The sequence below is a fragment of the Rhinolophus sinicus genome, chromosome 13 (genome assembly GCF_057876585.1).
Source record: "Rhinolophus sinicus isolate RSI-liver-muscle chromosome 13, RSI-T2T, whole genome shotgun sequence".
NCBI classification, from domain to species: Eukaryota; Metazoa; Chordata; class Mammalia; order Chiroptera; family Rhinolophidae; genus Rhinolophus; species Rhinolophus sinicus.
This window is the reverse complement of record NC_142513.1, coordinates 61,933,317-61,949,303: the sequence shown is the minus strand read 5'-3', so window position 1 is coordinate 61,949,303 and position 15,987 is coordinate 61,933,317. Positions and strand designations below refer to the sequence as shown.

General features: G+C 52.5%; 2 protein-coding genes across 2 annotated transcripts in view; both read right to left on the bottom strand.

Moving 5' to 3' along the window:
- Positions 1-12,558, bottom strand: part of CFAP161 (cilia and flagella associated protein 161) — a 55,144-nt gene extending 42,586 nt beyond the window's left edge. Inside the window, exon 1 of the mRNA XM_088789392.1 lies at positions 783-12,558. The gene's annotated coding sequence lies outside the window, so the exon portion shown is untranslated. The remainder of the gene's footprint in view (positions 1-782) is intronic.
- A 248-nt stretch (positions 12,559-12,806) lies between these two features.
- Positions 12,807-15,182, bottom strand: TLNRD1 (talin rod domain containing 1). The gene has a single exon (XM_019743477.3). The coding sequence runs from the start codon at positions 14,543-14,545 to the stop codon at positions 13,463-13,465; it is 1,083 nt and encodes a 360-aa protein (XP_019599036.1). The 5' UTR covers positions 14,546-15,182; the 3' UTR covers positions 12,807-13,462.
- Between the last annotated feature and the right edge of the window lie 805 nt (positions 15,183-15,987).

Sequence of the window (15,987 nt, the reverse complement as noted above, 5' to 3'; positions counted from 1 at the left end):
AACCACTTGTGCAGGCCCAGCAGTTCTCTCTCCCTCTGAGGTCAGAGCTATTTGTGGTTCTGTCTTATTCCACACCTTAGGCTCTGAGCTCAGTGAAGGCAGGAACCGAATTCAGTCATTTCACCAGTGCCGCTTTACACTCACCCTCTGGGTACTGCTAAGTGCAGACACCATTTCTGCACAATCACCGGTAACTTAAAATAAAGCTGTTCATTTATTTCTAGAATTCCATCCAGGTAAGTGATCAGAAATATGGACAAAAGTCATTGACAAAGATGCTAGTAGTAGTTGCCATAGTAAACTGTTGATAAAGACTCACAAAATGCCTGACTCTGAGGGAATGGCATTGTAGTATACCCATGCAATAGAACTGAAAAGTGTGGTTTAATAACATTTTAATTAAGATAATTTGAAGAAAATGGGAAAATGTTAACTTAAAAAAGCAGTTTACAAAATATTTGCTTAAAAACAAATAACTGTGTTAAAGAGTATGTATGGAAAAAAAATTCTTAGAAGGATACACACCAGAAATTAAGAGTGGTTAGCCCTAGGTAATGGGTCATCGGGGTTTATTTTCCTGAGACTTTTGGTACTTGCTGAGTAGTCTACAGTGAGTAAGCGTTTTATGACATAAAAGAAAGTCACACCTGAGAAGCCACTTTGGAAGAGTATCCGGATCAGACACCGCAGCAGCTGGGGTCCCGGGGGTACAGACACTTACTGCTGCCCCAACGCCCTGAGCGCCTCCCACCCCACACACTTAGCACATGACGGCTTCTGACCTTTCGCCTGTGGCACAGAGCCCTCGCGTCACTTGTGGGCTGAATCACTGGAGGACGGAGGTCACGCGTCTCGGTGGTGTGGACGGCGCCAGCTGGGCAGTTGCCTGGCCGTGTGGACCAGGGCACTCCCCTTTTCTCCACTGGACACGGAGTATCCACTATCTGGACACGGAGCGTGAGAAATCAACTTTGGTGGTTAAATCACAAAGGTCACAGATTCTCAGAGTTCAGTGTGTCGCCTAGTCCAGTGGTTCCCAAACTCTGCTGATCACGAGGGGCCCTTGGAAGAACCTCAGGGAAGAATCCCCGCTGTCTCAAAGAAATCAGAATCCCTGGGGGTAGGACCCAGGCGTCATTATTTACGGACTTTTTAACTCTCCCGGTGACGCCGGCAGCATGTCACACACAGCTCTTCAGGAACGCTCCTTTGCTCGTATTCACCGTGGAAAGTACTGTTACGTATACTTTTCAAAAAACGATTGTGCAAACATGTTATGAAAGAAAAACCCTAGGACTCAAAATGTTTCATGGGTGGTCAAGGTCAGTGGTTCTCAGACTTTGAGATTTGGGGGCCCACAATTTTTTCTTTTTCTTAACGTTGGGAGCACCGAAATAAGATTAATGATTAATGTTGCAATGCAAGAATATTTTTAAAAGTTATAACCACCGCCAGCTACCACCCTTATTTTCGTAAGATGACATTTTAACAATAAAGACAATGAAGGACATCATCTCAGAATAAAAAAAAAAAAAAAAAGGTCCTGTTAGTAACCTTACATTTCACTGTCCTCGTTTTCCACTTTGCTCGGACTGGTGACATTTTTGTGACAGACAGGCTCTGGTCCTCAGCCAGAGTCTCGGAACCACTCATCTAGGTGACAATTAAGGACAACTCTCTATTCCCCAGTATGTTATGTAATAAATATCCAGAGCCTTCCAAATGGTACAAGTTGAAACTTGTAAGCACTGCTGTAACCTTCAGCACCAAATTGTTACAACTCACAAATTCCTCCACATCTTCCCATGCCCGTTGCATGGCCCCAAGGCTCAGCTATTTTGTCTACAGTGTAATTCACGTTTCCCCAGCTTCACCTTCAAACACAGTGACCAGCGGAGCCTGCTGTGCAGTGTTGTAACGAAGCCCATGTACAGAGACAGAAGCCACGCCAAGTCTGACACCCCCTCCCCAAAGCACGACCCCACCAACACTCTGAAGGGACAGACTACATCCCAGGGGCAAGTCACCAAATACAATCTCAATAACTGTTTTGTCACTTTTGTTATGAGTTGGTGGATTGTCTGGGAACAAGTATGCCATCCTCCCTCTTGGCTGGGGAGGGGGGAGAGGGGGACTGAAATCAACGCTCAGAGACAAGTTTATGAGGATGAAGGCAGGGCAGAGAGATGCCAGTTGAGCAATTCAGGAGGCTCTGAGTCCAGACAGCTGTTCCATCACGTTGTGTCCCCCAAACCCTACCTCAGATTTATTCCTCTGAGGCTTGCAGGACTGGGGTTCCAGTGATCGCTACTAAAATGTGAGTTGTCCTCTGAGCATTTGCTCTCTGTAAGCATCGGGCGTGGCGCTTACTTTTCTATCACGGGCGCCTGACCCCAGAGCGGGTTTCAGGGACCTGCTGGCGGAAGTTCAGGCCCAGCCGATCCAGGCTCCTGGCGCACTCAGGACCCACGTGCGAGGAAGTGAGGCAGGGAGCTGAGCAGGTGCTCCCCTTGGGTTACTCAGGTCGGTGAGCCTGCCCCGCGGCTCTGAGCTCATCTCTAAGGACTAGGACGCGGGCAGGCATGGGGTAGGAGGTATCTGGGGAGTATTTGGGGAGAGGGCAGGGAGGTGCAAACACAAACAAGACCCGAGATTGTGTCTGAGCCCCGTGGCAGGTTCTGCACACGCTTAAAGTGTGAGCTCTAAGATCATTCTTCGCTTCACTTAGCCTTCACAGCATTGTTTCCAAAGTTGAAAGCCACGGTCTGAGAGAAGCCAGGTCACTGGTGACCACCCCACCACAGCCCCACACCACAGGAGCTCAGCTCGTGACAAAAGGCTTCCAGTCACGCCCCATTCAAGACTCCTATGATCAGTGTCACGTCACCAGAAAGGGGACACAAGCGACTTGTTTTTATGAAAAGTATCGTGGGAATTTACAGTGGGGTGGTAACTGGTTATCACTCCACTGAAACCACAATTTCTGCAATGGAAGGAAAAGTGTAATCATCAGCTAGATACGAGACCTTTGTTTCAAACAATTCCTTTACTTTCAGTAACATAACCAGAGCCTTATTTTCTCAAAGGCTTCAGCTTCATTCCTCCCTTCTCAAGACCGAGGCCTGGGCAGGGAAAGACGTAAGCAGGGGACGCTGGTGGGCACCCCTCCCCCCAGACCTCTGCTTAAGTACACAATTGTAACCCAAACCTAATTACGGCAAGTCATGAGTAATTTGTGTATTATAATAATTACGGGATTGAAAGCCAGGACTCAATCTGTTGGTCAATTCTCATGCTGGCTTCAAAGGCCCCCCAGGGATTATGGTTCAAAGTCCGTTTGTGGGAAAAAGACTCCCTTCGTGGGTGGCACCTTGTTTCCATGGCCCCCTGGGCCTACCACCCAGTCCCGCAGCTCACAGCCCAGAGCCCACACTTAGCTGAGGCCCGAGGACCCCAGATGAGGCACGGGAAGCAGTCTGGTCCCACCAGGGCCTCTCAAGTCTCCCCTGGGAGCCCCCCAAATCCCTCGAGGGCCTTCAAAGGACCAGACGCATCGGAGAGGCCCTTTCTGCAGCAGTGAAGGGTGTGGTTTTCGGACACTGGACGCAGTCTGAGCTCAAGCGCCCAGCAGGGTGAGGCTGACGTCTCACGCAGAGGCCAGCAGAGGCCGAGGCGCAGCACTAAGAACAGAGCACGTGGTGGCCTGAGCTCCGTCACGCGGAAACAGCAGTCTGGGCTGGGGGTGCTGGGAGATGGTGCCCATGGTCCTACCCACTGTGGGACCCATCCAGTGGCACACTCTCGGGGCTCAGAAACATGTTGAAATACGACTACTTGAAGTTGCAGTGTCGGGTCTAAATTTGCTGCATCAAAGCACAAGCGATGGCGAGGAAGATGACGAAAGCAGGCCTGACGTGGCCGCCTGACCAGGCTGCAGCCAAGGAGCCTCAGCGTGCAGCACCGTCTTGGGGAGGCCGGTGAGGGCCTGGACGAGGGCCTGGCAGTGCAGCTGGCGCTCGGGAACGGGTGCAGAAAGGAGCCTTCCAAAGCCCTGGCTCAGGGACTAGAGAGCCAGGCCGAGGGAAAGGTTAAGGAAAGACTTACTCCTGCGCTCTTCCTCTCTGAAGCTCGACAGGACCATGAACATTGCACGTGCTCATGCAGAGATGTTTACGGGCCGACTATGCACTCGTCACGCGAGACAGAAGGATGACTCTACCAGCAGATGGCGACAGGCTGGGAACAGGACAGGTGAACAGAATGAGAATAACTTGATGAGTACGAAGCAGGGCAGGTGGGGCCTCCAGGCACCCCCAGGACCCCCGGGCTGCAGTCAGGACGTAGGGAGGGGAGAACAGGGAGCAGATGCGCTTTCCAGGAAGGCAGCTTGCGTGGAAGCTCAGAAGATCGAGTATGACGATGGAAGGAAGTCTACAAGTACTATTCCGGGTGACATGTCGTTTGCAGGGAGCCGAGACCAGACTAGCTGGAGCTGCCTCCATTGCAAGCTTGGCTCTTAGCGTCCAGTCAATGTGGAACCATGGAGTGTGGCAAGTGAGCCAATGACAAAGACATGCGCATCCGAGAAATCCAAGTGGAGGTTACCGGACAAAGCAGAGCTCGAGCTTCCTCCAGCCCCCTCCGGGATGCCAGGACCACACAGCAGAGAGGAAGCCATCTGTCCACGTAACCAGCTCTGCCGGAGGCTTGTGAGGGGCCCAGGGTATCCAGGCGGGGCTCGAACCAGAGGCTCCGGAGGAGACCCACAAAGATCCTCACTGGTGAGGTTAAACAAGAGCGGAGCCGGGAACATTTCTACCTCGTGGGGGCGGGGGGGGGCACTCCCTCCTAGAAATGCAGTCACTCATTGCGGGCAGCCCAGTCCTAAGAACGCCGGGATCCGTCAGACAGGCCTCCGCCGTGTCTTCACCCACTGCTTTGTGCTTGGTGCTTTGTGACCCTGGGCAAGTGCGTCAGTGCAGCGCCCTGGTCTGTAAAACAGAACGAGTCCTCACACCTCAAAGGGCTGCCTTAGGGATTGAAAGACAAAATGGACAGCCCTGGCTAACAGTGCAGGCGCGCTGAACACGCCAGCCGTTGCTTCTCTTCCACTAGACAAACACTGGCCGCCTGCCAGGGCCAGCAGAGACGAAAAAGACCGGTTCTTGCCTTGGAAGGCCCCCAGCCTATCAGCTGCCCCCCCTCCTGACCAGATGCAGCGTCAGGTAGGTGCCCCAGCTCAGCTCTTGGCGATCTGCAAAGACGGTGGACAGCCAGGCCCAGGACCCTTCTGCAGGTAAATGGGCCCCACCGGCCCCAGCCAGGACTCCTGAACCGAGGTCAGGCCAGCAGCCTGGATGATGGCGGCGGGGGGGGCGGGGGGGGGCGCTGTTCTGCCCCATGCAGAGCAGACCTAGTCCCGAAACAGCCCTACACTCTGCATCAGCGCTACTCCAAGTTAATGACCAGAAAAGCAAATGAGCCCTAGGCCTTGGAATAGAGCCCACTCCGTAAGGCATCTGCAGTCTCAAACTGAAATTACCCTCCAGCTGCACAGAAAAGAAATTCAGTGAAATTCCCACTTCAGTTCTCTCTGGTCACCTGGCACCGATAGTAGGAAAGACCAGTTCTGATGCCAACATGCTTTGTCCTAGCTGCCAGGACAATAGGCCCACGGTGATCACCTCTAAGGCACAGGGTCTGAAACAGCCAGAGACCGAGACTGCAGGAGCCTCCTGACACCGAGGACGGGCTCGTCCAGGCCTCGGGATTTATCACGTGTACCACATTCTAAGCAGATCTCCGCCTTCCAACTCCTGACACAAACTCCGTCGTGCGGAATGTCTACTGGAGACTGCTGAGAACGCCAGGGGGAGGCTCCCAATATCGCGACATCCCAGAGGCGCCAGTGAGTGTCCTGTGCTCTGCGTGGAGTTCATGAGCCATTCTCTTGTCAGCCAGAAAAAAAAATGGACCAAGACAATGCAGGAGGAACAATTTAGGTGAGGCAATTAGGAAGTCCTTCAAAAAATCGAAGTGAATTCCCAGCGGACACTGCAGAACTCACTTTCCAAACTATTAAGATGGCAGACACAGCTCAAGTCTCAGCCCTGAGAGCTGACAATCCAGAGACGTTCACACCACGCGAATGTCAAGGGAAACGATCACAAGCTCACCTATTTTTAACATACATTTAAAATCTTTTCCTTGTACCATTTAAAGTGAATAACCCTCATGTGTCCAAAAAGGAAATGGCCTCCGTGACACTAAGACCATTGACCGAATCTAAAGGCAAGACGCGTGAAAGGCCTCCTCAGTCACGCGAGCAGTGAGGGCTCCTCAGACGCGCTCCCCGGGCTGTTGCACAGACGTGACACCAGAGAGCATCTGTAACGGAAGATAAACAGCAGCACCTCACACTGATCTCACTGAGGATGACAAAGGATGGGGCTTCTGGGATTGCGTCTGACAGTTCCTGGCTGGTGGCTTGTAGTCATTCCTCTTAAGAAAAGTGACAGCGAGAACGAGCCTAACCCTGTCCCAGACGCCCAGGAAGCGGTTATACAGCAGAAACGCTTCAACCTCAGACTTACCAACCCAACTATTCCCGACCCATTGCTGGCATCCTGACCCTGTGACAATGGCCTCATACCCTCACCTATTATTACTGTGGATCTGTCAGGTATTCTGTGCCCAGGATGAAGTCAAGAACTGCCGGTGTTTCTAGAAATCTTAGTGGGCAAGAAGCTTTGGGAGAGAGACGAAGAAACTGGAACACTTGAGCCTCTTCGTAGGCTCATTTTAAAAACCATTTCCTATCTATTCAGCCACTAGTTCTGCTTTAGTGACATGGGAATCCAGGTGGAAAAAGTCTGATTTTGTTCTGAGTTACCTGTCATGGTGGCTGAGCCACGTGGGATTTGCAGCCATCTGCACGGTGACATGCCACATCTAAGGCCCCGGTGCAGACTCCACCTAACGAAATGGTATCATGGAAATTGCAAAGATAGTTGAAATAATCAGATGATCTATTTTCATCAGTTCTACAACGTTCCATAGCACTTCAAAAATTAAATTCCAAGTGGTAACAAAACTAGAATCATATTTATGTTTTTTAAAAATATCTTTATCATGGAGCTTACAGGAAAAGAAATGTTTAAGTAAAACCTATTCGCCAAGGAAACTTTTAGGAAAAATTTTTTTTTTTAAAGATTTTATTGGGGAAGGGGAACAGGACGTACTTCCAGGACTCTTCTCCAAGTCAAGTTGTTGTCCTTTCAATCTTAGTTGTGGAGGGTGCAGTTCAGCTTCAAGTTGTTATCCTTTCAGTCTTAGTTGTGGAGGGCGCAGCTCAGTTCCAGGTCCAGTTGCCATTTTCTAGTTGCAGAGGGCACAGCCGACCATCCCTTGCGGGAGTTGAACTGGCAACCTTGTGGTTGAGAGGACGCGCTCCAACCAACTGAGCCATCTGGGAGCTCAGCGGCAGCGCAGCTCAAGGTGCCGTGTTCAATCTTAGTTTCAGGGGGCGGAGCCCACCATCCCTTGTGGGACTCCAGGAGTTGAACCAGCAACCTTGTGGTTGAGAGCCCACTGGCCCATGTGGGAATCGAACCGGCAGCCTTCGGAGTTAGGAGCATGGAGCGCTAACCGCCTGAGCCACCTGGCCGGCTACCTGAGGGAAGGTTCTGGTTTGACTTGCCAATTAGTTTAGGACAGGAAGCTGATGGTCATCGAGAGAAGAAAAGCTAAGACTGAAAGAGCATCAGAAAGCACCAAATGGACCTCGGTTTCCCACTTCAGCGGGCTGACATCAATCTCTCCTAAAAAGCTGACTGATAATATAATCACGGCAACTATCAGTGAATTTTCACTTGACTAAGTATCTTGAGTAGCATTTAAAATTTAGGAAAATTAGACCAAAGTCAGAAACCCCAACACATAGGTCAAATACTGCGTGTGAGCAGAGGTTTTTTCAGGGCTCACTCATTAACCTCAAATACACAGCATATACAGAGGGTGCCCCCCAAAAATACATACATATGTATATATATATAATATATATATACACCCACCCACACACACACACACACACATTTTAAGAAAGGAAAAAACTTTTAGAATTACGCTGATGGGAACCACTCTGAGCACCTCTTGTAATTGCAGAAGTCACACGTGACTTGTATTCATCTTTCATTGTCGGCGTATATTGAGTATTACAATTTTAATAGTTTTCCTTTCGTAAAATGTGTATACATTTTTTTGGCACCCCTGGTATATATTTCCCTTCCCGAAACACAGGATTAAAAAAGTTATGTGTCCACTTTGGCATAATCTGGATACAGGTATGTTCTTAACGAATAAGGTTTAAAATCAGCACATGGATTCACTTTTAAATCATGCTAACAAATCTCAATTAGCACTCAAACTCCTCCCTGAAGCCCAAAATGTCTGAGCGACTTCGTGGTTTGCAGACTTTAAGACCTCAGGGTTTCAGAGCACCCGGATGGTTAGCCACGTCGAGGCAGATGTAGCAGACAGGCTGTGCTCTTGGGTCACCGTGAGGTGATCACGGCGCAGCGTCTGTGTCACATCACTGGGAGGGCAAAGGCAAGGCCATCGGAACAGGCAGTGTTTCAGCTCCCCCTCCTGATGACCGCATGAGGTAGAACTACAATCTCATCCCAAGGCCTTCCGGCATGGGAATGCATCGCATTTAACTTCCACAGTGGACAACAGGCATAGGGACATTTAGACGGCCCGCCCGTGAGTAATCCTGCCTACCTCACCCGATTTCTCTAAGGCCCCAAGTACATAATGCACGTGAATGTGCTTGATAAACTGAAAAGGTCTACGTAAACCTGGTAAGTGGCTACGTTCCCACAGTAAAGAATAAGGTCATGATTCAGTCACGGCCACAACTTTTATCTCCGCAAACAGTGCTTCTCAAATCAAGCTGCCCAGAAGGTCTGGGGTGGGGCCCAGATCCTGGTGCCCACCCAGTTCCTGGGCGACGCCAGCACCGCTCCCAGGACCACGCCTGTGAGCAGGGAGCTCTGCAGACCACCCTGACTTGGCGCCTGGACGGCGATAAAGGGCGCATTTCCTGAGTATTCCGCACACTCTACGTCTCTCTCAATGAGCTCTGAAGTCTGTGCTTCATTGGGTTGCGAATAGTCCTTTACAAACTCCATAGCAAAGTGCTCTTTCTTGGGCAGTCAAAGACCCAAAGGGTTGTTTTTTAATTAGGTTGTGTGCCAGGTCCATTTTTCCAGGACCGGAGTCAACAACATGCAAAAGCATAGGAGGCTCATTGGCTGGTTTACTGAGTGTAGTTCATGCCCAAGGGTGACAGGCAGAGGGGAGAACTCTGTACTGCTGCATGCGTGCGCACACACACCCCAAAACCTCCTATTGGCAGGGGAGATGAAATGATCGTCTCTACCTGAAGAAGAGGGCTCACCATTGCCCGGAGAACCAACACCTGAGTAAACACAGAAGCGGCACGAAAGCTGCCGCCTCCCCCTGCAGAAGCGCGGGGGCCTTGCAGAGCCAGGGGACACCGAGCAGGCCCTGCAGGCCAGTGGTTCTCGGGCAGCAGACACAAGCAGACGCTCCAGCCCAGAGCTTCCGACGCAGCAGGCCTGAGAACGGGCCCAGGACACTGCTGGCGCTGCAGGTCCGGGGCCACGGAGCCTCTGCAGGGGGGGAACCACGTCTCACTCACAGCGGTACCCCAGTGTCCCACATGGCTGAACCCCAATCAACTTTTGCAGAATGAATGACCGTTATAACTCATTTCTAGAAACAATTTTACTAGTTGCTTATGTGTACCTGTTGCAGGCATCTTGTACACACGTTCACTTCAAAATGACCCACGCCAGGCACTACAGCCCTGACCCTCAGGGCTCTCCAGTTAAATCACACCCACCCCAATCAGACACTAGTACCTTTTTCTCCATACTCTCTGGACAGTTCAATCTGGGAGGCTTCTGCCACTGAAGTGGAAGTGACAACTCGCCTATCTAAACGACCCTGAAGAGAACACTCTAGATGAAACAGGCCAATTTATTTCACACATACTCATAAAAACCAGTGCCTGGAGAGAACATGAGTACGTGTGGCCACACGGGAAACCAAGAGAGGGTTTGTCCGGTTGCTAGAAACCGGAGCCCAGAGGGCACCCCAGGAAATGGCCCCACAGGTCAAAGTGCTACTGAGGTTTTGGGGGTTTCCTCTGTAAGTCTTTTCACATTCCTGGAGCAGGAGGGTTTCAAATCTTCTGCCTGATCTGCATGTTGCCATAGTCACATTCATTCCGAAAAACAGGTGTTTCTGTTAAAATTAGCTATTTCAAACTGTCAAATATTTTAGATCCCTATGCCAGCTTAAAAAAAAGTGTAACACAACCAATCAGATGTACCTGACACGTCCAGAATTTTAAAACTCTATAAATATTTTTTGAGAAATATGACTGTAAATTTTAAATAAACTGGTGGAAATGAGGGCAAGGGTGGGGGGGGGGATACATACACATACACACACACACACATAATTTTTGCATTCCCTAACATCAAACCAAACGAGTAATAGAAGACCAATCTTAAAACAGCCAAGGAAAGACAGAGCTGTGCTTTTTTCGAGTTAAGTCTTGAGTTTGAAAGCCTTGGTCCCATTTACTTGGGGCGACGGTCATAAATAATGGCTTCTGTTCCGAGAACTTAGCCGTAATGATTTCCTTCTCTCGTGACCATTCAAAGGAAGGTTTGCAACATCCCCGGCCAGGACGGCGCCCATTAAGCCTGTGTAAGAAATCTTGCCCTTGGAAGTCAGAAGAGCCCAAGGACTGATGTCTTCAATGAACTCTAGTGTGGTTTAATTAAAAACAAAAAAAAATCAGGCCACCATGATTTTATTCCTGGAACCAGTATCTCTGCTGACCTTATTAAACCCAATGAAATAGGTCTGAGATGCCCTTTTTTAAAAATCAGGGCTAGTTTAAAAACAAGCGTAGCAAACTGGTACATTGGAAACAGCTAAAATGGCAAAGGCCTGTGCCCAGCCCTGTGCCCAGCCAAGCGGACACACAGCGAGACGGTGCTTTCCTGAGGCGGGTGTCCTGATCCCTGCGTGAAAAATACAAGCAGAATTCATGTCAAGCCGCCTGCGGGAAGGAAAACCCTAAACTTTATCTGAGGGACAGAGGAGGAAAAAAGAGATGAACACACCATTGAAACTCAACAATTCGGAACAGAGATTTTGAATATTACAAAATCTTAACATAAATACAAAAAAATGTTACCGCTTGACTAAGAGGAAAAGAAGTTCCACAATGAACTGGGGGACGAGCTACTTTGCAGCATCCAAGTAACTGGGGAAAGTGATGGGGTAGGGGCAGGGGGGCTTGCATTGTCCTTCAAATTGCTTCTGCAAGAAATGCTTCCAAGGAACAATGGCAATTCTTTCTTAATCAAATATCAAAGTTACAGATTTCTGGCCTTAATTTTATTTTTCTTTGTTCCTTTCAAGTTTCTCCTTTGTGATCTGCATAGGCTAAATGAACCATATAATTACAAACTCTAGTATTTCTTATGGAAATCCAATAAATAAAAAGAAGGAAAAATTCCTATGGGCATGCAGGGCTGTCAATGAGTTAGCTTCCCTCCCCCCAAACACTTGCTGAACCTGACCCAGAGTTTAGATGGGCTGGGAGAGAGGACCAAGCATTCTCAAGCTCATTTTCATCTTTTAAAGACCTTCAAAATTTAAATCTACCAGGACCTAAGAGAAAAACACACCAGCTTTCTCGACCGAGGGTTAAAAGAAAATGCATGTATATACCCCACCACTTTATGACTTTTCAAACTTCAAATTCAGAGAAGCTAAACAGTCTTAGTCTTACTCAAGATGGGTTTAAAGACATTTTACACGCTGAATATGAAATTCTCGTAATAAAGACAGCATTCAAGTAAAAACAGTCACTATGATTTTTCTCTAACATATTATGGTGAAACATTTTCAGATTCGTGGGAACTGCAAAGGCTTAGCCACAACAAATCCCAAGGAAAATGTAAACTGAGCCAATTTAAAGCACATGAGTTTTTATCCACGGGGCTCTCCCAGGGCAGGCAGTGCAAATAAATCCATTGTACTTTCAGTGGGAAAATGTCCAAAACTTCACAAGATTCAGCAAAACTATACACCCCTCCCCCCACCAAATGTTTTTCTTAAAAATGCCAGCAGAAAGGACAAACCACCTTTTTAAATAGCTCTACATTTCAATTAACAGAGCATTCTTCCAACATACAATCAAACCAGGGCATGTCTTAGATCAAAGTCACAAAAACAAACCTTTTGCTGCAATTATGCTGAATCTAGAAAGTTCTTAACACTTTCCAGAATATCTGTCCCTCTATTGGCCTAGAACGCTCTACGCTTTCTTCTAAACTCACGAGCACTGGGATCTTGTCTGAATATACCTGCCCACAGAAGAGGCGCACACTGCCATCTGATGTAAGGTACGTTTACAGTTCCACACCACGCTGTCCTCTGACCTGGGAAGGCTGGCGCCCCACGCAGGATGAGGAAGAGCCTGAATCTGATAAAGACAGGCAGGATACAAGTCAGACTCTCCCTCTTCTTGAAACCTAGGCTGCTCAGAAGTTAACTCTTGAGGAAAAACAGAGGGTTGAGGATTGGGGACCCACCTCACTGCTCCCGAAGCAGACTTCCCAGGGTGCCTTTCCATTGATGACATGCAGCATGCAACACCACAATCACTGAAAATCTGTAATAACTGCAAAAAGCCATCTGAGAAACATAACATTTTAATAGATGAAATAAATACTCCAGTACATGCAAGGTAAAAACTTGACATTGGGGGAAAAAAAATCACTCTATAGTGTAAATTAAAAAATAAAACACACACTCACAGTAGCTTTCCCCCCATTTGCAAATCACATGGCAAAATCATACTCTTTCCATACCAAGTATACGCCTAATCCAACTTAAAAAAATAACAACATACAAAAAAAGGTAGCTACATCCATGTCTAAGGAGTGAAAACTGAGGTAACCTTTCTTTTAATTAGGAAAAAAAAAGACCAAAAAAGAAATGAACCCATGACCTCCTTCCTGCCAAATTAATTAATAATAAAAATTTAGCTGAGGGATTCCTGAAGAGGAGCTGGGGTGGGGTGGGGGTCACACCGCGAACAGCAGATTACACATCTTCCCTCTCCAGGTCCACCGTGCATGGGCTGCTGGGCACTGAGCCCTTCGAGTGCGCGTGTACATTGGATGCATGGCCCTGCCTTCTGGAACACTCCTCTCGAGCACGTAACATGGTAGGGTAGGGGGGGAGCTTTCACCTATGATTTCTTTGGTATAAATGGAGAGGGGCAGACATTAAGTATCTTCCTTTAGTCTGGGGGTGGAAGAAGGGAGACCGGGTGGGTGGATGGGCGCTAATTCACAGAATTGGAATTCACTGGCGGTAAAGTCCTGGGCGAAGACCTCTCCCTTAAAGCCTGAGATAGCAGGGTGCAGCCTTCAGACACGGCGCAGGCCGAGTTCCTCAGCCTCTCCCTGTGGTCCGACATCTTGGCGCCCCCGTCGGGGTGCTGCGCCAGATCCCTGAGGCACTGGGTCAGGAGCACGCAGGCCGACACCACGCTCATCGCGCCACCTAGGATGGCGGTCTGCACCGCCTTGCCCTCGGCGCTCACGGCTGCCGCGCGACCCAGGAACTGCGGCTCGGTGGCGAAGCCCACCAGCGCGCTCACCGCCTGCACCAGCGGCCCGCTGAAGAGCGCGCAGCGACTACGCGCCAGCTCGCTGGGCGCTGCCTTGACCTCGCGCACGCAGGCCAGCAGCGCCGACGCGCTTGTGCTCATGCACTTGACGCCCAGCTTGAACTGCTCACGCGCAAAGCGGTCCCGGGACTTGTCACTGGCCAGGGCGCACGCGTCCGTCAGGAACTTGAGGTTGCGCGACAGGCCCTGTGACACCTCCAGCAGCAGCTGCGGGGTCATGTCGGCCAGCGGGGTGGCGCGCAGCAGCGCACAGCCCTGCTCCACCTCGTGCCGGCAGCGCGTCACGCGGTAGCGGTCCACCAGGCCAGGCTGCGCAGGCTGTGCGCCCGGTGTGGCCACAGCCGCCAGGTAGGCCGCGTGGGCAGAGCACTCCGTCAGCGAAACCACCAGGTCACCCAGCTCCACCAAGCTGTCCCCCGCCTCCCCGAAGCGGCCCATGTTGAGCTGGCTCTGCACGTCGTGGGTGAGGATGGAGAGCCCCTTGGTGCGCGCGATGATGGTGTCCCGGCACTGCTCAAAGGACTCGGCACCGGCGGAGGCGGGGCCCTCGAAGAGCACAGGCCTCGCCTCGCTCGACAGCAGCAGTAGGTCGGCCACCAGCTGCATCTTGCTCTTGCAGTGATCGCAGACGGACACCAGCCGCTTCCGAGGCTGCGAGCTGGCCCCGCTGACGGCGCTCGCAGGAGCCGGAGAAGCCGCCTCGCTGGTGGGCTTCCCCGCGCTGCCGCTAGCCATCGCGCCCGGGGGGCACTGGCATGCCGCTGGGGAGCCCGCTACCGCCGCCGCTGCCACTACCGCCGCCGCCCCCGCGGCCGTCGCGACTCAGCTGGCCAGGGCCGCGGTGCCTTCCCCGCACCATCATGCCATCCACCGCCGCGGGCGGAGGACGCGGGCCGGCGGCGGCGCAGGGAGAGCCCGTGGACCAGGGGACGCAGGAGGTTCTTCGCGGCGCGGGGAGGGGCTGTGGCGTTCGGCCTCCCGGAGGGCTTGCAGGAACCATGAACCATGCGCAACAAACTCACAGTCCGCGCTCCTCGTCGCCGGGCCGCCAGGAAAGTCCCTTCTGCCGGGCCGCGGCCGCCGCCTTCCTGGGCATGGCCCGGCCCGGCCGCCGGAGCAGGAGGGCGGGAGGGGAAGCTGGGAGTTGTCCTTCCTTCCTTCCTTTCTTTCTTTGAAATCAAAATCCCTTCCTCGGGGGGGAGCGCGCGCGGCGGCCCGGGCGGGCTCTGCTGTCAGCCTCCTCGGCTCGGCGGCGCACGTGGGCTTCAGGCTCCGGGACCCCGCCCGGCAGCACTTCCCCGCGACGGCGTTCGGGGCTGGCGCTTGGGGACGCGCGGCCGCCCCGGCGCATCTCCTGCCTCCGACTCTCGGGAAGCCGCCCGGCGGAGGCAGCGGGGCCGAGGGTGTGGCCGGTGCTGGCGCGGCCGCGCCGAATGAGTCGGGCGGGAGCTGCTCGGATTGTGCACAGCGGCCGCCCGCTCGCGCTCTGCCCGCCGCCCGCCCGCCCGCCACGCCCGGCGGCCCTTCCCGCCTCGCGGCTCACAGAGCCCGGCCCGGCGCCCGGGCGGCACACCCTCCGGCCCCGCGCGCCCCGCGGCCCGCCGCCGGCTGTCGGCGCGAGTCCATGCCCGGCGCCTCCTCGCCTCGGGCCCGCAGCGGCTCAGCTCTCCCGGGACCCTGGGCCCTGAGCATCGGCCGCCCAGCGTGCGTGTCCCCGGCGGCCCGGCCAACTCAGAAGGTCCCCGCCGCGCTGCGGCCACCCGCCCGGGTCCCGGCTCCTGCCATTTTTGTCAACCTCCAACTTCCGAGCGAGCCGGAGAAACTGAAAGGAAGGGCGGGGGCCGAAAGGCAGCGGGAAACGCCGCCTCCTCCTCGCGCGGCACCTCGGAGCGCGGCCGTGGGCGCGCCGTCCGTCCGCCGGGCTGCTGGAGGCTGTCCTGGTCCCGGCCCGTCTCGCCCCCGCTCGCCGCCGCCGCCGCCTCGGCCGCAGCCTCCCTGGAGCCTATAGAAATCTTTTGTGTGGCGTCACCGCCTTTCGTTTAAATCCCGCTTCCTCCTCTCGCCTTCCCCCGCCCCCTCGCCGCTCCCGGATGCTTGCGCGATGCGCTGCTCCTCCCCCGGGAAGCGGCCGGCTGCCGGAGGACGCCACCGCCCACCCCGGATGCCGGGGTCCGGCC